The following is a 27,498-nucleotide window of genomic DNA, read 5'->3' as shown; positions in this document are numbered from 1 at the left end:
ACAATGACCTTTCACCCAAGGACTACTTTAGATTTGAAAAGTCAGCTGACTGGCAACAGGCTTTGAGGTTGATCAAAGGATCTGATAACACCCTCTGCCCCACCCCAATCTAAGTGCTGAATGGATTGGATTTTGCCAGTTGAAAGCCCAGTTCACAAGAGTCCCTCACTCCAGGCCAGAGGTTCGGGCCTCACCAGAATCAGTGAGTACATTCTGGAACACCCTGCTCCCTTGGAAACCTGACCTGGGGATACTATGTGGGTCAGGAGGCTCCATTCATTCCCACTCCATAGGGGCAGGTAACCCTTACTCAGGAGAGGGAGTCAAACCTTGTGGCCCCAAGGATGTAATGCCCTGTCCTAGACCAAATAGCAAGGAGTCTCTCCCAGAATCAAAGCTCCTGCAGGGGCTTCAGCAAAGTCCCAGGCACCCTGAAAAGGGTGGTTAAGAAAGGGGTGAGCACAGCTGGACAAAACCAGAAAGCCTAAATCAGCTAGACCTCTCCTGGGCATCTGCAGCCCTGAGGTCCTGTCCTCTCTGTCTTTAATTCCCCACCTGTGTGAAGGCCTCTGGGTTCAGAGAATCCACTTCCTGTACATCAGTGTGATGCCACAGAAAGTGCCTGACTTGCAAACAAAGCAACTGGATTTGAATCTTTTCTCTGCTACACACCAGCTGTCTGACCCTGGACAAGGCACTATGCTTCTCTGGATTTCTGCTTTCCCGTATGTAACATAAGGAGATTTGTTCACTTAAGAAAAATATATTGTGAGCATCTGTTCTGTTCAAAACTCTGTGAAAGACACAGACATGAATAAAATAAGTTCCTTCACAAAAAAAGAATATAATCTTTCAGCCCCTTTCTGGGACTAAGATTTTTCTTCCAGTTGCTAAAATAAAACTGCTGATTGTAGATATGGAGTTTACAATAGAAAGGTGTATGTCTTTCCCCGCCCCGCCCCCCGATGTAAATGAAAGTCCTCGGCACACAGAACTCACTCCAGAAATGGAGCTCTCTTCTTCCTGGTCCGAGCTTCAAAACTGGGATCCTGTGGAATTCCAACAAAACCTCCTTAGAAAGATCTGGCTGTGTTCAAGCCAGCTCGGGGCTGAACCAGCAAGTCAGACAGGGGTGAGTCTCACTGGTTCTTGCTAAGTCATTTGTGTTTCATTACACAATTTGCATACCGGTGAAACAGGTCTGTACTGTCCTCTGGCTTCATTTCCATTGCTCTTGGGAGCTCTCTGCTAAGAGTGAGAAGGAGGCTTTTGTCCCTCCTCTGTCCCTGCCCTCTTTCTTCCTGGAAGTCTGTCCAGATCGCTGACACCCACGGGAGAAACTTTCTCCCTTCTCCCATCTCCTCCATGGCTCAGGTTCACGTGCCTGGTGACTCTACGTGGTGCAGAACTGGGAAGTTATTCAACTATGTTCAGGACAAAGAGGAGTTTTTAGTGGACTTTCCTCCTCCTTTAGAAGGGAATCGGATCTTGTTTTCTGCCACTATCAGGGGGAGAGAAAGAAACTACCGGTTTGCTGCACTTCGACACCGAGTGAGGTGCTTTAAATTATATCCCCGGCAATTGTTACAACCATCCTGGTAGGCAGACACCACTGTGCCCATTTTACAGATGAAGAGAGCAAGGCCAAGAGAGGCCATGTTACCTGCTCAAGGTAACAATGGGCCATGATTTCCACTGAGTAAGATTTGCCTCTTTTAAGTCCATGCTCTAACCACAGAACCACCTGGCTTCCTTAGGGAATTAGTGCTTTGCATGTCAAGTATTCGTCTTTTGTATTGGACTTCTGTCTCTGGAGAAGAAATCTGAGGGGACTATACAGGCGTCATGGACTAAAGGACAACCCGAATGGGACATATGGAACTTCAGACTCCTCTAATTCACCTGTCACACACTTTTAGAGCATGCACGTCTCAAACACAGGTGTATAGCTTTTGTAAGAGTTAGAATAGAAGAGTCTCTGACTTGATCTTAAGCTCAGGAGAGCCTGTGAACTAACTCAGAGCAGAGTTAATAGTCCTTTCCTCTGGGCTCCAATCCCTCAGTCCACCCCTATCAGAGAACTTAGCCAACTGCTTTGCAACTATTTAAATATTTTTCAGGCTTTCCTCACAAAATGTGAGCTCTTTTGGTGTCCCCAGGTGCTCACACAAGGTCTGGCACAGAACAGGTACTCAGAAACTGCTGGATGGATGGATGGATGGATGGATGGATGGATGGATGGATGGATGAGGCAGGCAGGAAGAAGAGGAAAAACATCTGGTGCTGTGGTTTATTTCCCCTTGGAAACAACAATCTTGTTCCCGGAAGGGGTTTCACCAGACATCCCAGGATCTGTGGGCATGTCTCGTAGGCATACCAGACCCCACTGCTCCAGGATTCTAAACATGTTGAACAAAAGCTCAATGACTAACAACCAGAGGCCAGAGAACGTGGTTATCAGAGCACAGCCACTTCCCTGGTACCCAACAAACCCTCTGACACATCAACAGCTTTCACGGGTACCACAGTGAAGAGTCCAAAGGTAAACAGTTCAGCAAAGAGGCAGCAAAGGCCTTCCCTACATCACACAGGCCCTTTGTGATCTACCAAGTCAGTGATGAGGAGATGAACAAAATTCTGATTGGAATGGAAAAGGAGCACGGCCTGGGAGTGTCAAAAGACATGGGATTCACCCATCCATCCATTCATTCGTTCATCAAACATTCATTGCATACTTAAGTATCATACACTGGGGAAGTGAGAGACTGCAGTGAATCAAGAGACCAAAAACCTCTCCTTCATGAAGCTGATAATTTATCTGGTGGAGATACACAAAGAGCATGTCAGATGGTGAGAAATTGGGGGAAAAAATAAGGCTGCCAAGGGAGTTAGGGAGTATAGGAGGGGGCGTCCAGGGAAGGCTTCTCTGACAAAGTGTCCTGAGGAAGGGGAGGGGCGAGGTGCACGTTCCCAGGAGAGGAGCTCGGCAGTCCAAGAAAGGCCTCACTCGAGCTTGCTGCTGCCTGATCTGAGCTGCAAAAGGAGGAGCCGGGACTGAGGACCCCCAGGGTCTTCTCGGCTCTCACTGCACCCTCCACGCCCTGCTTCCTATCGGCCATCAAAGCCCTACTCAGCTGAACACCTGCAGATCCCACGTCACCATCCTCCTTTCCACCTGTGCACGGGCAGTCCTTCCAACCCTCCCACCAGCCCGTGACCACCCTAAGGGAAGCCTTCCCCGGCTTCTGCCCTTCACTCCAGCTTAGCTAGGGTGCCACAATTCTGAGCGCCCATAATAACCTATACACCCCGGGCCCTCCTGCAGCACGGACCAGACTACCGTTACTGTCCACCTGTTCCTCTAGACTGAACTCCCCAAGGGCCATGCCCATGCCTTGCCAATCGCTCTATTCCCACCCCTGGCATGGGGCCTGGTGCATAATAGCCACTCACTAAATACATGCTGAATGATGAATGTTGAAAGCATAGGTGAGTTCCTTGAGGGCAGGGCCCAGGTCTGATTCATCTCGTAGCCCCAGAAGGCAGCAGCATGTCTGGTACAACAGAGGTTAACTCCAGGTGTGCTATGTGAATTGGTGCCTGGCTCCTGTGTTGCCATTTTATCCAGACAGCCAGGCCATCCTCAATCCCTGACCATGGAGGTGCGGGGCCAATCCAGATGTGATCCTCTGGAGTTTAGACCAGGGCTCAAGGGTAGGAAGCACCGTTTATGTGTATATAGGCTGCGGGATTTCTCTGATTAGAATCTGCATTAATCTCTGACAAGCCTTAACCTCATGCTTAAGCTTCCATGCCCAGAGATAATTTGGTGTTTGGAGCATGGTTTTTCCAAGCTACCCATTTTACAAATCAAAACCTAATATGGAGCGCCCTCCAAAGCCACGGGAGGCTCTAGATGGTGGCTGGTACTGAAAGGCCTGGTGAAGGGATGGCTGGCGCTTCTGGTCCGCCACTCTCTGAACTCCATGGGAATCTGGGCAAAATTGTGTCTGAGTGCATCCCATCATCTCTTTCAGCACATAGTCCAAACTGCTTTTAAATAGAACCACAGAGACCGAGAAATCAGAAGACACCTTCTAATTCCACTCTTACATTTGACGGATGGGGAAAGCAGGGCCTAGAGAAGAAAAGTGGCAACAACTCTGCAAAAACAGACACAATTGTCTCCCCTTGACAGATGAGTATACTGAGGTTCGAAACCTAAGTAATCAACTCCCGGGTCCACAGCTAGTATTTAATTGGCATGGCCAGAGTCACCCAGGTCTGTCCAACTCTAAAGGCAAACATTGTCAATGCCATGCCCAGCTGGTTCAAACGGGCTTCTCCTCAAGGTTCCAGAGAAGCTGCGGATCACAGGCTGCCTTCATAAAAGCCCATGGGGCTCTGTGGGAGGCCGAGTGCAGCTCCTGCACTTCCTGCAGCCCAATATAAAAGCCCTGTGGGAGGAGTCTAGGGGCTTCTCTGACAGACTGCAGGATTTCCCACTTCCCCAGACAGGAGGCAACGGTGTTCTTCAAACTTCCTTTAGAAAGCTTTGCAAATTGGACTTTCAAAGAGTTGAGATTTCTGTGTAATATCACATAAAAAGGAGCCCTGTCGAAGGGCACTGTCCTCCTTACTTCTTAGCCCTTACCTTCAGAGGTTGTTTTAAGACAAGATAATCTTAGAGCTAAAAGGAGAGCCCTGGGTTTGCACAGTTGTATATGTGGGTGTCTGTGAGTTGTGAATGTGTGTATGTTTGCAAGAGCTCTGAAGAGTGTGTGGTGTGTGCATGGGGGAGTGTGTGTAAAAATATGCTTCAGAGATGAAGGATTAAGGAGGCTCTCTTCTTTCTTCTTCGTTCCTCCCTCCCTCCCTCCCTTCCTTCCTTCCTGTAATATACCGGCACTATAATTTTTGCTCCCTCAAAGATGCAAATAAACATTCAATCACAATCTATTCCTCACCCATCACCCCCGCAGAGAGCTCTTGCTATAATCATAGCTTCCTGGAGGTGATGGGTGCTGGGGGTAGGGGGGCATCTCACCCATTAAAGCAGGTCTGAAGAAAGGCAGGTCACCTTCAAGCAACATTGAAATTAGGGTTGGAGCTTATATTCTGTAAGTTTATCCTGCAGAGGTTTGTTTGGCTTTATTTTTTGTCATGCAGCACAATGAAAAGAACATACAACGATGCTGGGGTCATAAGGACCAACCTTCAAATACCTCTTAGATTCAGGTTTGTTTGTTTGTTTGAAACTGAAAACAGTGTAATCAAAACACATCTCACCAGGTTATTGAGAGAATCGAAAGGTATAGCATGAGTGTGACACAGTGCCTGGCACATAGAAGGTACCAGAAACCTGTCAGCACTTCTACTTTACAAAACACTGAAATTATATTCTGTAAAACTGCTTCCAGGCCTGAGTAAAATATAAATGGAACAGGAAACAAAATATTGCTGCTAAATTGTCCTTCCTAAGAGCAAAGCAAAAACGAAAACACCAACAACAAAAAATGAAGAATGGTGGGAAGGGCTCTCTGTGAATTTTTAAAATCCACATTTAATGTTTTTAGAGGTTGGGGCCTACCTCTTAGCTCTGTATCCTAGGTAACAGGAAGCCTGGAGGCCTCCAGACTTGGAAAGGATTGGGGGAAAAAACAAAACAAAACAAAAAAACCCTCTCTGCTGTTTTTCCAACTCCTAATTATGCTTTTCAAATAAGTTGAAATCAAAATGTTCTTTTTCCAAAGAGCTTATGCTCCTCTGAGCTACATCTGACCTTTCAGCGCCTTCTCGCTCTGAACTCCATCAAAGCAGCCAAAAGCAGGAAGTGCTTTGGCACACGGACCTCATTCAAGGGGAAAGGAAAGGCAGTGGGACCATATTTAATTGACAAAGAGAAACAGACCAGCGGCTGTCTGTCTGTGTGGCAGCTGGAGGGGAGCAAGGCGCTTCACCTGCACCATCCCGGCATCTCCAGGAAGCATGGCATGGCAAGGCCAACAGGGGACCTCAGACCATGGCTCTACCACTATTTGAAGGTCCTCCAACACACTACTGATCCTCCCTGGGCCTTGGTCTCCGGATCTGGGCAATGGGGTCAAGGATTTCCTACTTCACTGTGCTATTATGAGGTCACGTGTGCTCAGGGATGCAGAAGGATTCTGTAAAACTCAAAATCACTCCATAGTCACAAAATGATATTTAAAGCCCTTCCATCAGTAGAGGGTGGGGGAGGAATGGCACGGAGAACATTACGAGGAATTCGAGCAGAAGACATGGATCTGAGCGATAGTTCTGGTGTCTACATAAACTTTGGCAGTTTGCTTTAATTCTCCAAGACTTACTTAGTAATCCTTTCCCACAGTAGAGATAATATTACTTATAACATAAGGCTTCTGAAAGGATCAACTGAGTTCATGGATTTTCAGAAAACGGTGCTTATTACCATAAAATGTTATACAAGTGTCTTTATCACTTAATCATTCCAAAATGGGTGCTCAATCCTTATCAAGCAGCCATGGTAAATATTATTTTTATTTGAAAAATGGGAAAAGTCTGGAAAGTGAAACAACTTCTGCTAAGTCAGTGGCAGGGCTCAGAATAGAAGCTAATTCTTCTATCTAACCTCTTTTTCAAAGATTTCTCAGCGAAGTCTGTCCCTAACGATTCTGATGGCTCTTTGCACAGACAGGATTTAAGCTGGGGCTGGACTCCACTGGAATCAAAGTACTTACCACCAAATACAGCATGGTGTACATGGAGAAGGAGGCGTGGCCGGAGAAGAAGGACCTCCTGTAAGAGCAAGAGAGGGCAGTGTAAGGGCCGTATTCATATCCCCGATACACGTCTGTGCATCTTCCCTCCCTAGACTGTGACCCCGAGAGCAGCACTGCCTTGTTCATTTTTGCATCCTTGGTAGTGGATTGCCTGGAACCTAGCAGGCACCCATGAATGTGTGAATAAAGGGAACAAAGAAAGAATGAATGAATGAATGGACTTAGCAATGCTCTATTGTAATTGTTTATTTACAATCTGTCTTAATCATCTGACTGTGAGTTCCTTAAGAATGTGGACTCTGCTTTATTCACCCATCTAAACCGAGGCCCAGCTCTGAACTTGGTACCCTACTAAGTAGGTGCTCACTGAACTGCCTACAGCAAAGGCATGGACACAGTGCCACGGGAGGTGGGGTCTCACCTGGCTTCCTGGACTTTGCTGTCGTCGCCTCTGCATTTGTAGTTTTGAATGTAGCCCTCGGAGCAGTTGATTTGACTGAAATCAGGGTTGCAGACGCTCAAGAAGTGAGGACGCAGGCGCCCTATGGAGACTTTGGCAATGTCTGTGAAGGACTGGCTGATGGCACAGCCAAAGAGGAAGCAGCCCACTTGCTTATAGAGGGCTGCCACATAGGGATTCTGAATCGTGGACCGGGACTTCTCCTTCAGGTAATAGATGCGGTAGAATTCCCCTGTGATGATCTGAAAGACAATGGATGGGGGGTTAGGCAGTATCAAGACCCATCAACAAAAGTGAGGCTGTAAAGGATATTTACTGACATAAGAGATATTCAGTACATAACTGCAAGTTATAATCTAGAAAATCCCAATTTTCTATTTAAGAAGTATACAGACATAAATATGCATAGGAGAAAAGATTAACATGCTAACACAGTCATTTTTTCCTTTTTTTAAAAAGTTCTACATGGCCATATAGTATTTTTGTAACAAGAAAAATATGCAATCGAATATATTTATATGTAAATATATAATATATAAAAATATATAATATATAAAAATACACACACACACGCATATATTTAAAAACAAAGAGAGACAAATAATGATTTAGCTATTGAAGAATCAAGGTCATGGTCTGAGGGCCTAAGCAAATTTCCAAATTCTGGGATTTGGGGTAAAGGATCACCAGCAATGATCTAACATTACACCGGGCCTCAGTCTGTGCCATGTTGAGCCACGGCCGAGGTTTCTGTGGGAAAGGGCGAATGCCCCCAGACCCAGTCCTGGGTTTGAATCCAGGCTCTGCCACCTACCTGGCGTCCTTCTGAAATAACTTAAATCTCTGCAGAGTTACTGCCAGAAATGTGGTAACATGGATGGGAAATGCCCTGGGTCATAGAAAGTGATTCTTTCATTTTACTCTTTAGAAGTAGGGCATGATGAAAAGAACACTGGCCTACAAACCAAGAAACTTTTATACAAGTTACTTCAGAGTTTGTGAATGCCCAAGGGCCACCTTCATTGTCTCCTCCATCCTGAAGGACAGTGAGCAAGTCTGGGTTTTCATACCCTTCCTCCATCCCACAGTGCCTACTCCTTAATGCTTAGGGGTGATTTATCGCTACTTTAAAAAGAAAAAAATTTTTAAAAAGGGGGCCACCAACTATTGATTATCTATTGCATACCAGTATTTATTTTTTTTTTTCTTTATTTTATGAACTCCTCAGGACCACCAGGAGGTGGACTGACGCTGGGGGAGGGAAAGCATCTTAACCAAAACTATCGGGTTTTACATTAAGAATGGGGGGTGGGCAGCTGACTCAAACGCCTATGCTGCCTACACAGCCAAGGACCAATTCTGTGCTGTTGATGCACCACTACACAGCCTGCTGCCCTTGTCTTAACTCCACAGCACAGCCCTGGCCACTTCCTGGATGCAACCAGGGTCCAGGGACAGCAATGTTCAACTCACCACTCACCACAAAGTCCCTTTCACACTTCCTCACAGGGAAGGCTGATGAGCCACACTTGCCCTTTCAGGGCATGTTCACAACCACAAGGGAAGCAATAGACTGACACATCCGGGCAGTCCTTCTCAAAGTGTCCTGTCATTCTTTTACAGCTGGGGAAGGCATTGAGGCTAGGGATCTGATCCAAGTCCAGGGCTCCCAAGTCTGGGGGGGGAGGATGGCCATGAAATGCCAGCTGGGCCCAGGGGCGAGCAGGTGCAGTCATGAGAACAGCTACCAGCACTGCTAACATTTATACAGTGATTCTGTGTTTATAAATACTTGATATTTTTAAGTGCTACCCTTTGGTTTCCTAGATCATATTGAGTTTCCTAGATCATATGACTCTATATTAGAGAGAGATGATCAAAGGTCAGTCCGGTCTGGCATCCTGGCTTAGCCATTCCCTGGGAGAACAGGACGATCAGTTGAATGAACAAATGAACGAAAGGGAGCAGGATGGTGGTCCTCACAGTTGTTTTACTGCAAAATTGGAAATGTCCTCTAAACATTACTAAGAGTCCTTTGACAACATGCTGCAGAGATTAAAATCTGAGAAGCCTAGCCAGTCATAAATGAAAGGCTCCATTATATATGGAAGAAACTGAGGTCCAAATTAACTCACATCTAAAGATTAGACCCAGGTGTTCTAACTCTCCACCCAGCATTCTTTCCTACCATTCATGGTCTAATTCCCCCTTTTGAACCTGTTTATACTTTTACCCTATGTAACCTTACAGGCTAACACATTGCAGATGTTTGTTACCACCATCATGTTCTCTCTTTCTGATTCTTCTTTATTTATAAATCATGCCCACGTGACCTTAGACAGGGGGGAAAAGCACTAATCTAGGAGTCAAGGGGCCAGGGCTCAAGTCCCTACTCACTGAGTGACTTGGGATAATTTAGTTTCTCCATTTGCAAAATGAGGGTGCTAGACTCCGTGATTCATTCCTTCATAACTGCGAAGACATTTATTCCCAGCTCTCCTGTGCCACCTCCACCAGTAGCCTCCCAACCAAAGGTAATAAGCAGTAGCAGAGGAACGGTATTTCCTCGGAGATGACACCACAGGCAAGGAGCAGAACCAAAGCCCCATGAATGATCCCTGCCCTTGGATTGCTCCTGAGTTCCTTGAACCATCCACTGCCACAGATTAAGAAACTGTTTCTAAATTGGCATGGCCTGAGCGTGATTTCCTATCTGATGCTGAAAAAGAACATGTGGGTTCCCACTGCATATCAGCATCTCTTACGTTATTTTATTGATGAATCTCAGGGGAGTCACCTCTCTGTGTCAGCCATCTTAGGGAGAAAGGGTTTGATTATACCTCAAGGACCGTTTTCAGCTCTAACATTCCTTCATTCTAACACTTCAGTTTTCAGTGCCACAGTCTTGCAAATAGCAAGCTGCTAATTAAAATGCTTCCTCCTCTCATGGGAAGATGACAAAGAGAATATTTGATGGCCCCTCAAATTCCCCATAACAACCCTAATAATACTAGCAATCTTTTATGTTTCTTTAGCAACTTACAGTTTCATTTAATCTGCAACCTGTGAAGACAATATACCCAGTTTACAGGTGGGAATACTAAGGCACTGAGAAATAGTGACTTATCTGAAGGATGTGAGGCTAGTAAGCTTACAGTGTTAAGAACAGAGCCCAGATATTCTGACTCTCAAGTTGAAAGACCCACAGAAGAAATACATCGAGATCATTTTATTATTTCTATTGTTATTAAAAACAATTTCTACTGTAGAGTGGCAACTGCATATTTTCGAGGACAGGACCAGGCTGAAGCCATTTAGCAGACACATGACTCCAGGACCACATGGCTTCTGGGGCAGCCCTGACAGATCTAGGAGTTAATGAGCAACAAGTTATGTATTTTCTCCATCTCCTTGTACAGAAGGGTCGGGGAGTCGACAACACAGCCATAAATCATCATTATGAACCAGCCGGGTTTGGCTTCTTGTAATCCTAACCCTTAAAAGACCATTTAATGAAATTCGGGCTGCCCAAATACCTGACTTCTGCAGAAGAGGCGAGGGCTTAAATTGTTCTCCAACACGTTACGCACGTAACTCTGGAGTTCCAGATTTACTGCTTTCGGACTTTATTCATTACTCACAATGTTTTTATTCCCGGGTAATAAAATAAGCTCTTCCCTCCCCCTCCCTCTCCCCCCTGCAAAGGCTCTGTCCCCACTCTGGGCCCATAGTCCCGCCCCTGGAGCCCTCATTTCTGCTTCAGTCAGCAAGGTTGTGATATGTAAATTTCACGGCTGAGAAAAATGCCTTCAATGTCGATCCCTTTCTGAAACAGCAAGCAACAGATTCTGGGGGTGATGGCAGGCTGCCAGCGAGCAGAGAAGAATTCTCCCCTACCTGCCTTTTAAAGCACTTGGCACGGAATCTGGAAACTAATAAAGTGGGAAAGCATTGCAATTAAGCTACGAGGGGAGAGAAAGGGATCAGTCAATCAGTCCTTGCCCGAGAATGGCCGCAGTCTGGAGGGAGGGAGTCTCCAGCTCTCAGACAGCTCCTCTTCCTGTCTTTTCTGGTGTACAAGAGCTCAACTGGCCACATATTCACAAATACTGAACTGTTCCGGAGGGGAAATTTGGAAAAACATTAGGAGAGACATTTTGGAAAGAAGAGAGCACATGGTGGTGAAAGAAGCACTGACTTTGGAGCCAGAAAAACCTTGGTCTGAATCCCATCTCTTACCTTGGACCTAGATAAGTGACTTCACCTCTCTGGGCTTTGGTCTCCTTGTCTATGAAATAAGAGTAATATCTTGCCAGGTACACACTACTATATTTAAAACAGATAGCCAACAAGGACCTACTGTATAGCACAGGGAACTCTGCTCAATATTCTGTAGTAACCTAAATGGGAAAAGAATTTGAAAAAGAAGAGATACATGTATATGAATAACTGAATCACTTTGCTGTACACCTAAAACTAATACAACATTGTTAATCAACTGTGCTCCAAAATAAAATAAAAATTTTTTTTAAAAAGCTCAAAAAAAAAAAAAAGAGTAATCTCTACCTGGCAGGATTGCCAGGGGATTCAAGAAGGTGGTATATCAAATGCCTAGCACCTAGCAGAAGAGCCATGCAAACATTGTTTTTTATTTCTGCCCTTGGAAAAAGAGAAACAAAAAATTAACACAGGCATACCTCATTTTATTGTGCTTTGCAGATATTGTGGGGTTTTTTGGTTGTTTGTTTTGTTGTTTTTTTTTTACAAACTGAAGGTTTGTGGCAGCCCTGCGTTAAGCAAGTCTATCGGCACCATTTTTCCAACAGCATTTGCTTAACTCGTGTCTCTGTGTATTACGTTTTGGTGATACTCGTAATATTTCCAATTTTTTCATTATTATTATATTTGTTATTGTGATCTGTGATCAGTGGTCTTTACTGTTTCCATTGCAAAAAGCTTATGACTCCCGCAAGCCTCAGATGATTGTCAGCATTTTTTAGCAATGAAGTGCTTTTTAATTCAGGCATATACATTGATTTTTAGAGACAATACTCTTGCACACTTAATAGACTACAGTTTAGTGTAAACATACCTTTTACATGCACTGGGGAAACAAAATTTCGTGTGACTCGCTTTGTTGCAATATTCACTTTATTGCGATGATCTGCAACCGAACCTGCAATATCTCTAGGAAATGCCTGTACTTTTATACAAGTACATCTTTTCCAAGATAGTTCTAAGAGCTCCTTGGAAAGGAACATTCCACACTAAAGAATGTGGAAGTACCACCCCTCCAGGGTAGAACCAGAAAATATGAGTATGGAGATGTTGGTTTTGACCATTTTATCTACAATGTCTTTTTCAGGGGAACAAAGCAGAAGGGAAGTCTAAATCCCAGGCAGCGAGGGCTATTTACAACAGTCTACTCTATAGACTTTCCCAAGAAAAGACTTTTGCACACAGTGTCCCAACAATCCGTCTTTCAGAGCCTGAGAACTCATCTTCTTCCCCTGCTGAGTTCGAAGGACAAACTTCCCTATATTCTGATCTGCTTGAATGATAACATCTGCATAGCCTGTTATGGCTTACAAAACATTTCCCTATCCACTGTGTTATCTGCTTCTCACAACACCCTATGGATTACTAAATTATTATCCATACTTTGTAAGTGAGTATGACGAAGGCCAGAGAGGCCATTGAATCACCCTCAGGTACAAGGCAATGGGCAGTGGCAGGGCTGTCGCTGCAGCCTGGGTCTCCCGCGTTCTGTCCAATGGCATCAAGCTAGCTTTCTCTTAGAAGCCCTAGCAGGTGGTGGCAGGATGGATGTCTCCAGGGAGACAGACGTTCCTTGAGCACCTGGGAAGGTCACGTAACCCTATCAGGCACGTGCACATCTAGATCCCTGCCAGCCACAGAGCACCAAGCTCCCCCTTCCCATCTCAGCTCTGTGGATTAATGAACTTCTCTCAGCCCAGAAGAGATTCATTCATTCAACAAACATTAAATGATGGAGAATAATGGAGAATCCTTTTCTTCACATTATTTCTCAGTCCCAAGGGAAAGGAAAAATGTAACGTATCTCGGTCCTGCTTCTAAGGATGGAGATAAATGTAGCTGTGTTTTCTTTGAGCTGAATGCTCCATCTACTACCATAAAATGCAGTATCTTTCGTGACGAGAAATAACTGATGAGAAATTTAATATCCCATCTTCTCCCACTAGGTTGTCTTCAACCTCTTGGCAGGAGATCAGCGCCTGACAGATCGGGAAAGGCAATGGGAACCTAAATCTCTCCAAGGCCACCAGTGGAGTTTCTGGGCTTTATGGGTAGGTCAAAACTCCAATATCTAGAATAATGGACAGCAAAGAAGCCAGAGAGAGGTCACCATAGAAGCTATTAATGGTTGAAATCAGTAGTGGCTGCCCTAAGCCCGCAAGCTTTACAAGGAAGGCAGTTTGAAGCGTGAAGCATCGTATTTTCCAAAGTCAGGGACTCACAGCCGTGTGTCTCCTAGATGACCAGCTCTGTCTATCCATGCAAGAGTCTCCTGAGAGTTCTCTCTGTAGCATTGCCAATTGCCTACCTCTCGTTCCTTTTGACCTTGAATTTCCTAACGTCCTTAGTATCACCACTGTGCTTTTCTTCCTATTTCTCAAACACCTTTCTTCTTCCAGTGGCTCCACTTTGGTGTTCTACCAGATAAAGGTAGGTCTTCCTTACGGTTGTATCCTTGCCTTTTCACTGTGATCTCAGCTGCTCCAATAGCTTCAATGATTACCTCTGTGAAGATGACCTTCAAAAGGGCATCTTTCTCTCTCTAGTTTCAGCTTACCATTTACCCTTATCAGTCTTGTTCCAATCTTCTGCCAAATCATCCAACTAGTTAGTTATCAAGCCAATGTTATCAGCATGTCAACCTGACCAAGTCACACTCATTCTAACTTCTGCCCCAAACCTCACTTCTCTTCCCTTCATTTCTACTCAAGATGCCACCAAACGTAGAACTGCAAAGACAGGAAATCTTAGACCCCTCCGTCTCCTTTACCCCGCGGTCATCAAATTCTGTTCATCTCACGTTTGCAAGGTGTCTCACATCCATTCTTGTCTCTCTCTTCCCCTTGTATTACCACCACTGTGGTTCAGGCCTCATCCTTAACCTTGGTTGGAAAATTGGCCCAGTAGGCTAAAAATACTTTCATCAATCTCTAGGCAATTAATTGGAGTAAAAACTCCTCAGCACTCAAGGAGTTTCACAGTCTTGCAGTTATCTCTTCCTATTTTATCTTTGTCTACTCCCTTACACTCTATTTCTCCAGCCAAACAGGTCTGGCTCGACTATTCTCAAAAACACCCTATTGTTTCAGTCATGGTGAAGCCATCCCCTCTGCCTGGATTATCAGGATCTCTGATGAAAATCTCACCTCTGCTTCAAAGTAGAGCTCAAGGGCTGACTAGTGCACTGGGTTAGAGTTTGGGCTCTTTTACTCAGGAGTCTTGGACAACTGAGCTCTATGACTCTCAGCCCTCTTATGTGTACAAAGGGGGATGATATGATGACAGTACCAAGTGCTCAAGGGTTGTTGTGATATTAAATGGGACAAGTGCTCCATGAAGGATGATGATGATGACGATGAAGCCTTCACCAATGAAAACAACCTTCAGTGATCTTCCTCTCAACTCCCATAGCACTTTATTTACACCTTAGACCATGTATAGCATTTGGCCTGTTTTGTCCTTGAAGCTCTCACCTCTCTGGGGCCCACCACCCTGCACAGCCCTGACTCTCTTCTGGTTCTCAGACCAATTCTTTAGTCTCCTTGAGGATCTAATGGTACAGTCAGTCTTGTACTTGCTCTGTTTCCCCTTTATACCATAAGCTCCAAGGACAGTATCTATGTCTTGTCTATCAGCTTCTAGGCCAAGAGGAAGCCTAGAAGCTGCCTGCTTATTCTAAGGAAGGTCTCACCCAGAGATTCTGCACAAACCACTTGCTACAAAACACCATCCCACACTGTCAATCTCGGGCAGTCATCTGCCCGGTGGTCTAGATGTTTCGTCTTCCTCTATACATTGAGCTCTCTACACCAGGAACTGAAGATTTTCTAGCTCACTAAATAAAGAACACTCTGCATAGCCCCTAGCACAGAGGGGGTCTTCAATGTCAGTTTACGTGCTCGGCTCTGAAGCCAGACAGACCTGGGTTTTCATTCCTGCTCCCCATTCATTAAGCAGAGTAACCTCACACTAGCCACATCCCCCTTGTAAGCCTCAGGACCTTCCCTCATTTGTAAAATGGGGTAAATAATACCTACCCCCTGTAGCTGTTGAAGAGGACTTAAGATAAGGCATATTAGTTTCGGGCCCCCTAGATAGTTCATCAGTGGTATCCAATCCTCCACCCCATCCCCTAACACTGACTCACACAAACAGATTTCCCAGCCTCCTAAGCATTATCACTTAAAGTGGAGAATATCATCACCTTCATATTAGATACATATTCCAAATAAACCTGAACCCTTAAGAGTGATAGTAACCAAGGAAGAATTTCTGCAGAGTGTGTGACGTGGAGGGGAAAGGGAGAAACCTAAATCCTGATCTCAATGCCTGTGTTTGTTACATTGCAAATAGGGCCCCTCCCCCCACCTCACCCCCAGGGGTAAGAAGGTCTCAGAAGAACTCTGTAGCTGTCTGATCCGGGATGACACAGTTGAAGGATTAACACGGCCACTCTCTGTTGGTGGTCTTGGTAATTGCACAGATGTAGTGGATTGTAAACTGGGGAACTGGGTCTCCCACCAAGGCACCACTGGGCCAGCTCGACTTCATGTTTTTCAGAGTTGAAGACTCGACTAACCTTTAATGAGGAAGCGATCTTGGGGAACCTTGTTTTCTTGGCAGTGCTCTCTCAGATAAAGGGAGATGGGGGGGTGGGGTGGGGAGGAAGTAATGAAGTCCAGATGTGGGCAAACTGAAGCCTGATCCTGAATAAACAAGTCTCAGAGCTATAAGCTCTTCTTCTTGTCTCTCCAGCTAGAAATGTGCATGTGGTAGAGAGCAGGCCCCCACACGCATCAGGGATCATAGTGAAGATTTTAGGGAGATAAACAGGGCGCTTGTGCCTGCTTCCTAGGTCCTCTGACATCTTTTGGCCTAATGCTTGTGAGTTTCTGCCCAAAATGCATGACGTCCTCTGTGATTTTCACAAACATATATATTGAGCACCCAAGTCTGTGCCTTGCACTAGCAATACAAAATCAAATCAGACCGGTCCCTACCGTGATGCAGCTAGCAGGATAACGAGGAAATAGACAATCAAACAGACAGGACAGTTCAACACAGTGACTGCAACAACAGCGGTGGGCCCGGGGACCTCTGGGACCTTTGGAAGGTGGGGGGAGGAGGCAGCCAAGGGATGCTTCCTGGAGAAGAGGTGATATTTGCTTGGTGTTTATTTAGTACTTACCATGTGCAGGAGGAAAAGACCTGATCTCTGCCTTGCAGGAACCTATTATCTAGCTGGGGAGACAAGATGTGGACACATTACAAGGTGATGTGTATTGAAGGTGCTATTTGTCTGCTTGAGATGGCGCAGCTTCTGGCAGTTTAGTGACAAGAGACAACACACAGATTGTTGGGCTGAGGTTCAACACTGCATCCCCAGCACCTGCCACGCCCTGGGGGCGTGATAAGTAATTGTGGAAGGGGAGGCAGCCTTTAGAAGGCAGCAGTGGTGTCATTATTTTTTTTAAAAAGCCTTGCCTTAGAATCCAGAGGACTACTGGTCTGGCCCTGCCACTCATTAGTTATGGGAAAGTCACTTCATATCTTGATTCCCAGTTGCCTCAGCTGTACCAGTCTACCCCCTAGAATCACTACCAAGTACAAGTAAAAGAATATGCATACGAAGGCTACTTTGTATGCACAGTACAAAGCCTACAGTATGACACTACAGAAAAGAAAAGGCTGATTCTCACTGATGACACACATAATGTCACTTGATTTGACTCCCAGAACTAGCCTATGGAGTTGGTGAACTATTGTCACCAATTTACAGTAAAGGAAGGTATAGCTCTTTTCCAAAGGGGTCAATGGATTGCTCGAAGTTGAAGGACAAGTCACAGAATGGATAAGCTCAGAAGTTAGGCCATGAACCTCAGTCAGATGATGCCAAAGCCTGAGCTTTTTCTCTAGCTAAGAATATCATGACAGAGGTCAAAATCAATGGGATCTGAGGAAAAGTAGTGTTTTTACGGCCAGAGGGAGAAGGGGATTCACTTGCGATTCATCATGCTTCAACTCTTAGATATTAAGTATCTTTATTAAACCCCTTTCAGGGTCGGACCAAGGCAAGCACTGAGCTCATGTTTATTTAAAAAGAATACTAAGCATTTTTCCATATTAAGATCTTTGCCCATAATTCTCTTCACAGCGCGGTACAAGGCAAATCGAGGGAAGGCTAGATAGGAGGTGATATGTACTGCTTTCGCTCCTAATCTCACTGCTGTAGAGTCATTAAACCCTTACAAGGCAGGGATAGGAACCATTGCCTTGTGGATTTGGAAGGAATTCCTATTATGCTATAATTCCAGAATCTGCGATACATCTGAAAAAGAGGTCAAAATGACTAGATTTTTCCACATCTCCTGCCATAGAAAGGTGTCTGCTTTCTCTATAACTTCTGATACGTGCATCTCTAAACCGCACTCTAAACCCCACTGGCATGCGATTCCTTTGTTGTGGGGACTCTTCAGACTGGAACAAGGGCATCCAAATCAGTAAAGGCTTCTCGTGTTATTTTAAACAAACCTGACATTCTGTGGGAGGACACCGGGGCAGCAAGTAGCAGGATGATTAGATTTCCAGCTCTGGGTCTCCCTCCACCCTCCCTGACTGTCATTCACGCCCTCTGATCAGAAGCAGATTCTGGTCGGGGCCAGCCAGGCTCTCTGGCCAGTCACAGTGGGAGAGAGGGGTTGCTATTGCTGTTGAATTCAAGTCGTATAGCTTTTCCAGAATTGAGAATATATATTACTGGGAATTAGTCACTTTTCCTCCAAGGTCTTTGCTTTTCCTTTCTTTTTCCCCTGAGCGCTCCGGTCCTTAATGGCAGGTGAGCAGGCAAGCAGACTTCATGAGGAGCCCACCTCTCACACATGCCTCCAGCTGAAATGCAGGGGCAGCTGGATCAGGAGGTAAAAGTTTTCTTGCAAAGAGCACTGGAACGAGAGTCAAGAGACCCGGTTTCAGGCTTCCCTGGTGGCGCAGTGGTTGAGAGTCCGCCTGCCGATGCAGGGGACACAGGTTCGTGCCCCGGTCCGGGAAGATCCCACATGCCGTGGAGCGGCTGGGCCCGTGAGCCATGGCCACTGAGCCTGCACATCCAGAGCCTGTGTTCCGCAACGGGAGAGGCCACAACAGTGAGAGGCCCGCGTACCGCAAAAAAAAAAAAAAAAAAAAAAAAAAAAAGAGAGAGACCCGGTTTCTGATGAATAAACTACAAGGCAAGAGCGGGAGATGTGACGAGTCCAAAGGCTGGAGGTCCTTTCCTGATTCTACTTATACCGGGTATAAGGTCTTGGCTAAGTCACTTCACGACTTTTTGACTGTTTACTCATTTACAATAAAAATAGTGAACATTTACCTACTATACTGCTTGTGTCGGGCTCTAAGTTACTTTCCATACTTTAGCTCATTTATTTCTGAAAACCTTCATAAGTAGACATATAATGTCCATTTCACAGATGAGCCCCCTGAAGCACAGTGAGGTTCATTAATTTGCCACACGTTCCATAGCAGAGGAGCTCAGGGATGAACCAGGGCTTATGACTTTAACCCAATGAGAAACTGAGACACCAGAAAACCTCGTGTCAGGGTGGCGGGGTTTCTACGAGGGCAAAAGGCTTGAACACGGTCTCAGGTTTCCATGGCACAACAGTAGCCCCTGACAAAGTACACCAATTTTTTATTTTATTTTTATTTATTTATTTGTTTATTTATTTATTTATTTTAAAGAAGATGTTGGGGGTAGGAGTTTATTAATTTATTTTTGCTGTGTTGGGTCTTCGTTTCTGTGCGAGGGCTTTCTCTAGTTGTGGCAAGCGGGGGCCACTCTTCATCGCGGTGCGCGGGCCTCTCACTATGGCGGCCTCTCTTGTTGCGGAGCACAGGCTCCAGACGTGCAGGCTCAGTAGTTGTGGCTCACGGGCCTAGTTGCTCCGCAGCATGTGGGATTCTCCCAGACCAGGGCTCGAACCCGTGTCCCCTACATTAGCAGGCAGATTCTCAACCACTGCGCCACCAGGGAAGCCCCAAGGACACCAATTATTGCCGCATTTGCTTGGCTGGCCTTTTTCAGAACCAGAGGGAAGCCCCACCAAACCTATTTCGCTAATAACCCTGTGTGGGAGAAGGAAACATCGCTGCCGCCCATCCTATATAACCAAGGCCACAGCACATGACCATTTCCAGGAAACCTGGGAGGTCAGGGAGCATTTTAATTAAAACATCCACGTGACATGAGGAGAGAGGCCAGCCACAACTAAGCTCTTCAAAGCAGATTTTTCTTAGAAACACTAGCATCTCGTGAGGAAGAAGGGGCTCTTGGCAAACAGCAGGGGAAGAGCTGCTGACCAGGAATTTTGCTTGAGGAAGGAAGGATGGAAGAGACACATGGACCTCAAGAAGCTACTTGAGCACCTTGGGTCCACCCAGCCCACTTCAGCCAAGCGTGTGCCCACGGAAGGGATGGCACTTGATCCCCACAGCAATCCCCAGGAGTGAAGTCAAACAGCACCCTCATTTTACAGACGAGGAAAATGAGGCCTAGAAGAACCAGGGATTCACCTAATTCACATAGCCAGAGGGGCCCCGGGCCTCTGAGGAGTGTCTCTCTCCATGGCGCCACATCTAGGAGCAGCCCACTAGGCAAGCCCCTGATAATCGCCCGTAAAGAGTACGAAGATCACAGAACATCCCCGTCACTGGGCTATTCTTATCTCAACCCCTCCCGGGTTAGAGTCGGCATCTAAAAGCATTCAATTAACTGAGCCCCCAAGTGTCAAAAGACACCTGTTCAAACCTCAGCACAAGATACTGTGTTAAGTATTCAAACGCTGTTTCCAGGCAAAGCCATTCTTCCTAGAGAACTCAACCCCGCCCTGTTAATTTGGAGCAAAGAGTAAAATTAGATTTCATATTTCTCAGCTTCTGAACACAAAGATCCTTAGTCCACCTTTAAGAAACTACTGCAGTTGCCAAATGGACTGTTTTTCTTTTAAAGGTTGGAAAGCATTCTACTAGCCCCCCTACCCCCTCCCCAATGTCAAACTGTTGACTGCGTGCCTCGTTTACGATGTTATTAAAAAACAAAGAGGGGTCTCAAAGTTATAACCAACCCCCAGAGTGGGGAAGTCAAAAGAAAAACTTCATGCACTGTGCTCCGTGACCATCAGCAGCTTACATCTGATGCAGAGAAGGCAACAGTAGCCAACTGCCCATGCCACTGAGCACCTGGATAGGATAGCCAACCTCCAAGCCTAAATCAAGCCTGCAAGATGGACAGAGGGTTTGGGAATAAGCCAGGTTTAGGCTCGAATTTTTACTTGCTTTAGACTTTGAGCATGTCACTGAACCCCTCCAAGCTTCTGATCTTCCATTTGAATGAGGGGGATACTAAGCCCTTATTTCACATGCAGTGTTCTTAATATTAACTCCTTCCTTCTTGGCTTGCTATTACAGGCCAAAGATAAGCTTCCAGGCTAGGATGAATACAAAGGTGACTCAAGGATTCGAAACAAAGATTTTCGATCTTGGTGGATGTGATGCCTGTCCCTTTGCCCATATGGCTGAGGCTCAAGGACAAAATAAAACTTTAGAAAATACTGGAGGTGTGGAATGGATGGCTGTGAAAATGTATGAACTACAGATTATAAGACTGGATTACCCTCAGTTACTCTCCCCCTCCCCTGCCCTAAATGGACACATCTGAAACAGGGCAGTGACCTTCTAAGTAGAGCCCAGATAGACCACACCCTGATTCCCATGAGGCTACCACTGCTCTAAGTAATTCTGGACCTTGTCAAGTCGGTGGCACATTTTGGCATCTTCAGTGAGGGCTTCATCCTCTCAGGGAAGATCTGGATGTAAGTCTAGATTTTACACCGGCGTATGAGCAACCTGGTCAGCAATGAAGAGTTTGCCAATTACTTCAATATTCATGATCTCTTTTACTTCTGACTGCAAAGTTTGGAAGCAAGACGGTCACCCCTGATTTTAAAGACGTACAGCTTGGCAGTGGAGGGCCAGGTCTAGAACCTAGGTCCTTGGATTGCAAGTCTCATTCTATTTTCACTTTGACGCTACAGCCACTGGATGAGAGAATTAAACAGTATGCCAGAGAATGTCAGTGGCATTACCACTGTCAGAGTAGCACCACGAGAGTGTGGAAAGAACACAGAAAAGGCCTGAGATATTCGGTAAGGTGTTACCCCCGTCCTCTGGGGCTCAGATTTATAGCGCAATGGCTAAGAGCTCAGACTCTGGGGTAAGGGACAACTAGGTTCAAATCCCAACTCAACAACTCATTAACTAAGTGACCTTGGGCAAATTATTTTTACTCTGCAGACCTCAGCTTCTTAATTTGTAGAAGAAAGATAAGAACGATATCTAGACTTTGTTAGATTGTTGTAAGGATAAGGTATGCAAAGCATTGGAGAAGGTTGCTTAGCATACTTTTATAATACTTCTAGTATATATATATATATATATATATATTTAGTCTTTTAAAATACTTTTAGTAATAGTATTAACTGCATGAAACAGTGTTAATCGAATGAAATTCTACTTGATCTTCCAAACCTCTACTAGCTCGGATAGTCCACGATGTGCTTTGCACACGGTGGTCTGGGCGCTTACCGCGAGGATGGCGATGACAATCCCCACGGCGCAGAGCACAGCATCATTGATTGTCTCACCGGTTTTCAGCGGGTACTTGATGCTCTCGTCATTGCAGTAAAACCCCCGGTGGTAAGGCTTGATGGTGCTTGTCTCGATGATGAGGAAGGGCAGGCCCGCTGGTCCAGATGGAACCATCATCGCATATACCAGAAAAAAACAAGAGAGAAGGAAAAACATCAGTGCGAGGAGGCCAAAGAAGAATGACCTACAGCAAAGACCACCCCAGATAACAACATCGACGGCAATGTTAATTCCTTGCATTTGATCTACAGCCTACAGAGAGCCTTCTCTCTATTCACCCCCTTCCCTCCTTTAGTTGCCACTAAGAAGGGTGTGGTGTGATCCTCTTGTCTCGTCCAAGAGCACAGAGGGAGGCGGTGGAAGTGGCAGGGCAGGAGCTTTTCCAGCGCTCTACAACATCCTGCTAAAAATCAAAGCCCGATTTGTAATTATTACTAACAAAGCCCCAGATCTAATGATGTCTCATGATGCCTCCAAGTGCCTTCCTCTCTTAAGTCAATCATTTCCCCTTTGAGAAGCCCATCCCAAGACTTTGTGGCTTGGAATTCTGAAGACTCTGGAATCAGACAACCTGAATTTGCACCCCAGATCCACCACTTCCTAGCAATGTGACTTCTGGTTCTCTCTCCATTTTCCTGAGCCTCAGTTTCCCCACAAATGAATTGTGGTGATGACTAAAGGGGAATAGGAAACAAAGCACATAAAACTCCTAATACAGTGTTCGCACATAGTAGCTGCTTAGTGAATGCCATTTCCAGTGCTTTTCTTTCACTGTTCAAAGACTCTCTGACAAGATTGAGCAGAACTGAGCTGGGCCCTCCTGCCTACAGACCTGGAGCAGAGCCCAAGGGCATCAGGGGCACCGAGTCACTCTTGCAGCTGCTGCTAGTTTATCAATGTCCAGCTCAGATGCCATTCTCTTAAAGGTCATGGAAAATGGATTCCATCACCTGCCAGGAAAGGCCCTCATAAGCCTGAAGCAAAAAGTGAAGGCCCACAACATCTCTTTCTTGGACACGGCGGCAGCTTCCAAATTGGTCTCCTGGCCTTCTGTGCCTCTTACCCACATCCCCCAGTTTGCTTCCTGACCATAAGTATGTCATGGCCATACTCAAGCTTCTTCAATGTTTCCCCATTGCACAGGACAAGATGACATCCCTAAGTATGACCTCCAGAGTTCCCCACGACCTGAACCGCCTTGATACACCCTCCAACAAAACAGGACACAGAGCCTCTGTCTTGGTTCATGCTCTTCTTTAGGCTGGAAAGACACTTCCTCCCCTACATTCAAGTTCAATACCTAGCCCCAAGGCCACCTCACAATGGTGAGTAAAAGGTGAAGGTAAAGTAAAAGGTAAAGGTAAAGTAAAAATGGTGAGTAAAAGGTAAGCCACTGAATGTCAGGACTAAGGAAGAACATGAAGACCATCTTGTCGATGATAACAGCCCACCACTCCTGTGCACCAACAACGTGTGAGGTATTTTGCAACCATTTTTGCATTGACTCTTCCAACAACCCTGAGGAGTCATTTTAAAATCATTTAAGCACTACTATCACTCATCTGCCAGTGGAGAGAATAGAGGCTCAGAAAGAATGCTTAGCTCACTCAGGGTCTCTTAGTCCACCCCAAAGTGCCTAAATCCCTAATTTAACTTTGCAAATTGGTTTCATCCATATATGAATTTCATTAGTGAAAAAAAAAACCCACGATAATCAGCCATTTAAAAGATAAGATTCCAAAAAATAAAAAATAAAAAAATAAAAGATAAGATTCCATTTTCATGTTTTTCAAAAAGAATTAAGCTCATCTCATGTGGCTCGAAGGCCCGGACGGCCTCTTAAACAAACAAAAAAATGTACCATGAACTCCGCAGTTTTTCAATGACTTTGGTCCAGACTGGCAGTGATAAAAGTGCTCACTTTCTAAAAAGTGTATTTATGTATCACTGTGCATACACACATGGATTTATTTGGTTTTATTCTTTGGATTTATTTGAATTCTACAGCTATTTATTTTGTGACCCCCCCCCAACTGCTTCCTGCTAGAACAACAATTTACTTTATCAAATTCATACTGGTGCTTTGAAAAGAAAGCCCAGCCGCACACCACAGCGTTGTGCCTGACCTTCGGAGAGTAAACACAGAGGGGTCCTGGAAGGCAACAACTATTAGCTCTTGAAACTCTGTCTCTGCGATGGAGAAAAGGAAGAAAGGGAAACAGGGAATCCATGTTCTGGCTTTGAGATGGCAAGTGCAGTTAGCTGATCTTCTTGGGTTGGGGGCTGGGAGAGAAAAGATATCACATGGGCCTGAGGCGTCTTCATTCCACCGCCTAAACAGTTTGAAATGTGGCCAAGTTGGCTATGAAAAGGAGCTGTGAAGCCAGCAGCATGATATTAATAGTCCACTTTTAAAGTTCCACACGTCGTGATAAACACCGTTAGCTTCACATCTGAGCCCGGTCACAGTCTCTGTGGTGCCAAGGAGCCAAAGCGTTGCTAATAAAAGGAAGGGAACAGACCCCAAGTTCCTTACATTTGTGCTCTGCTCCTAAGGCCCCCAGCTTCTATTTTTACTAGTGTTCACATGATAGGCCTGTAAAACATATGTTCCGAAGGACAATAAAACACATATAAAAGAGCTGTGGAGTCAGACTGAACTCGGTTACTGATCTCAGCTCTGTTCCTTACTACTTGAGCAAGTTACTTTCCATCTCCAAAATCCCCCTCTCATCTGCTCAATGGGAAAAACAAAATCTTGCTTTGGGATTGCTGGGAGGATATAATAATGTATTCATTCATTCATTCGTTCAACAACTATTTATTGAGTCTTAAATATGCCTACTAAGTACAAGGACTACAAAGATGACACAAGCCCTGCCCTCAGGAAGTTTACAATCTAGTAGGGGAAGACACATATCATGGAATAAAACCAGTACAGGAAGTTGCTTTAGTTGGAAGAAACCAGGAAACAGCATGGGGAAGTGTCAGCACCGAGTCTGGCACACACTGTGGACACTCAAAAAAGCTAAAAGGAAGAAGGAGGGGAAAGTCCCACAGAGAAGGTTAGGAAAGAAAATCTGTCTGGTCAGTTCCTCTGTACTCTTAACCTGGGAACAATCCAAATCCTTTTCCTTCCTTCCTTGTCCAAGGCTTGGGGAGGGTTTCCGGTTCCAATTATGTGGATGATGACCACAAACAGACAAGAAGTTGGAGCAGAATATGGTCCATTTTATTTTCTTGAAAGGCGTGGAGACAGCATTTAGAAAACCCAGTGGCCTTTTCTGTCTCCCGTACAAACTTGTGGTATGATTGGGGGTGATGCCAGTCAAATCTTGACTTGGCTCCGGGAAAAGAATAACCTCAGATCCCCTTCAGTTGATGGGAAAAGCATGAACATGTCCCCACAATGGGGCAGCCAGTCCTCAAGAGACATAACACCATGCCTTGCCTCTCCACGACAGAGAAGAGGCGTTCTTTTCCAAAACAGGATCTCCATTTCCAACGTGGGCACCATCTTTACTACCAATCACTGCAGTCCCTGATCATTTCATTTTAAGAAAATTCCCAGGGCTAGCTACTGGGAATCAAGGGGTAAGTACATCAAAGTACAGTACCTGCCCTCAAGAGGTACATGGTGTTGTAAGAAAGTCATGAAAACAAGTGCACTAAAATATTTTTAGTGTGAGGACTGATGGATGTATAGAGTACCGTGAGAGCACAAAAGAACACTCTACTAGAGACTAAAGATGGCCCGGATGGGAGACTTAATTTGACCCTTATGTGAGTCGGAGGTTTCTGGGGTCCAGGGGCTAAATACCCTCATAAAAACAGTGTAGTTTAGGGATCGCAATAGGCCATCAACAAAACTGATGGCCACTGCCCTCACGAGAATACAATTTTAAGTTTGGCTACAGAGCTGGGAGAGATACACAAGGTACCGAGGATCCCCACATAAACTGTGGCAAATCTGACAAACCTGCTGCCTGTTCTGTTCTCAGCACTGATGGGGCTACTGGGTTGGAGTCCCAACCTTCCAGTGGCCCAAAGGCCAACAGGAGGAGCAGTCATAACAGCTGACACGTTAAGTCACCCTAAGGTTCAAAGGGATTAAAGTGACTTACCAGAGTCCCTGTGTCCACAGTAGTGGTGGACAGGGCTCAAATGCTCTGACTCCTGGGTGCTTTCTAAAGTAAATGAGTCACTTAAAATAGAGGGAAGGAAGCACCTATGAGTTTAATACATTAATTGAAGCCCAGCAAATCTCATGGGCTTTGAAGAAGATGCTTTGTTTGGAACAGTCAAGGCAACAGCACTGGTTCCTGCTCCCTGAACATTCACTGTGCACCACACACAACAGTATTGAATATAATGAAGACTCCGAAGCCAATATTCCGGAATTTAGATTTATCTATAATGAAAGGTACATTACAAGCTTTCTGCAAAGCAGAACCAAAATGTATGTAAACACACACACACACACACACACCCCATCTGGTGATTCTAGACCTCAACTCAAGCATTTCTCCTCCTTTTAATCAAGGATCAATTAACTTCCTAAACCTCCAGGGACCTCTTGGGATGTGTAGGCTGCAGAGGAGGTGAAATACAACTCACTGACAAACACTTAATGGGCAGAAAATCAAAGCATAAAGAAAAACCCCTGTGTTGGGTTCAGGCCTTTGAAAGTTCTTGGGCTTCGAAAAGGGAACACTTGGGCAGGTTCGGCGGTTTGGGGGTGGGGTGTAAGAAAACATGGGATAAGTTTCCATGGCCCACCCATTGATAAAGTCATGTGGGAAGTGTTACCAAAGTGACCCAGCCCCAGAGCCCTGCTCCCTCCAGCCACAGCTTCAAGTTTGTGCAAAATTAAACACAGCCTCCTGCTCTCAAAGTGCTTTTTAGAAAGCTCTTGTGAGGGTAGGAAAAGAGTGGGGGTGGGAGAGTGAATGAGAAATTTTTGCACTTTTGCATGACCAAAATCAGACCATCGGGGAGAGATTTTCCCATCGCTCCTATGGACCGTGTCCTTCAAGTACCTTTTCCAGAGTTGTCCAACTTTCTACTTCACCCAAGCTGTAGACACCTTAAAATAAGCCAAGTTCAGCATCTGTGTGAGTAATAATTAAACTAATATCTGCAGAAAGTCTACATATCTGCTCACAAAATAATACCGGATATAGAATCTGTGTGTAGGTATCAAGCACAGTCTAGTTGCTCAAATGGTTCTGTGACAGGAATTTATGCATCTTACCTACGGTATAGAGTTCTACCAAC

General features: G+C 45.3%; 1 protein-coding gene across 1 annotated transcript in view; it reads right to left on the bottom strand.

The window, feature by feature from the left end:
• Positions 1 to 27,498, bottom strand: part of PLPP3 (phospholipid phosphatase 3) — an 84,462-nt gene that overhangs the window by 18,044 nt on the left and 38,920 nt on the right. The window contains exons 2-4 of the mRNA XM_081226595.1: positions 22,159 to 22,316; positions 7,204 to 7,484; positions 6,741 to 6,798 (exon numbers count right to left, since the gene is read on the bottom strand). Coding sequence (XP_081082721.1) covers positions 6,741 to 6,798; positions 7,204 to 7,484; positions 22,159 to 22,316 — 497 coding nt within the window. The remainder of the gene's footprint in view (positions 1 to 6,740; positions 6,799 to 7,203; positions 7,485 to 22,158; positions 22,317 to 27,498) is intronic.

The sequence above is a fragment of the Mesoplodon bidens genome (genome assembly GCF_964165515.1).
Source record: "Mesoplodon bidens genome assembly, chromosome: 2".
Lineage (NCBI taxonomy): Eukaryota > Metazoa > Chordata > Mammalia > Artiodactyla > Ziphiidae > Mesoplodon > Mesoplodon bidens.
Note: the sequence above shows the minus strand (reverse complement) of the source record. Positions and strands in the feature narration are given on the sequence as shown.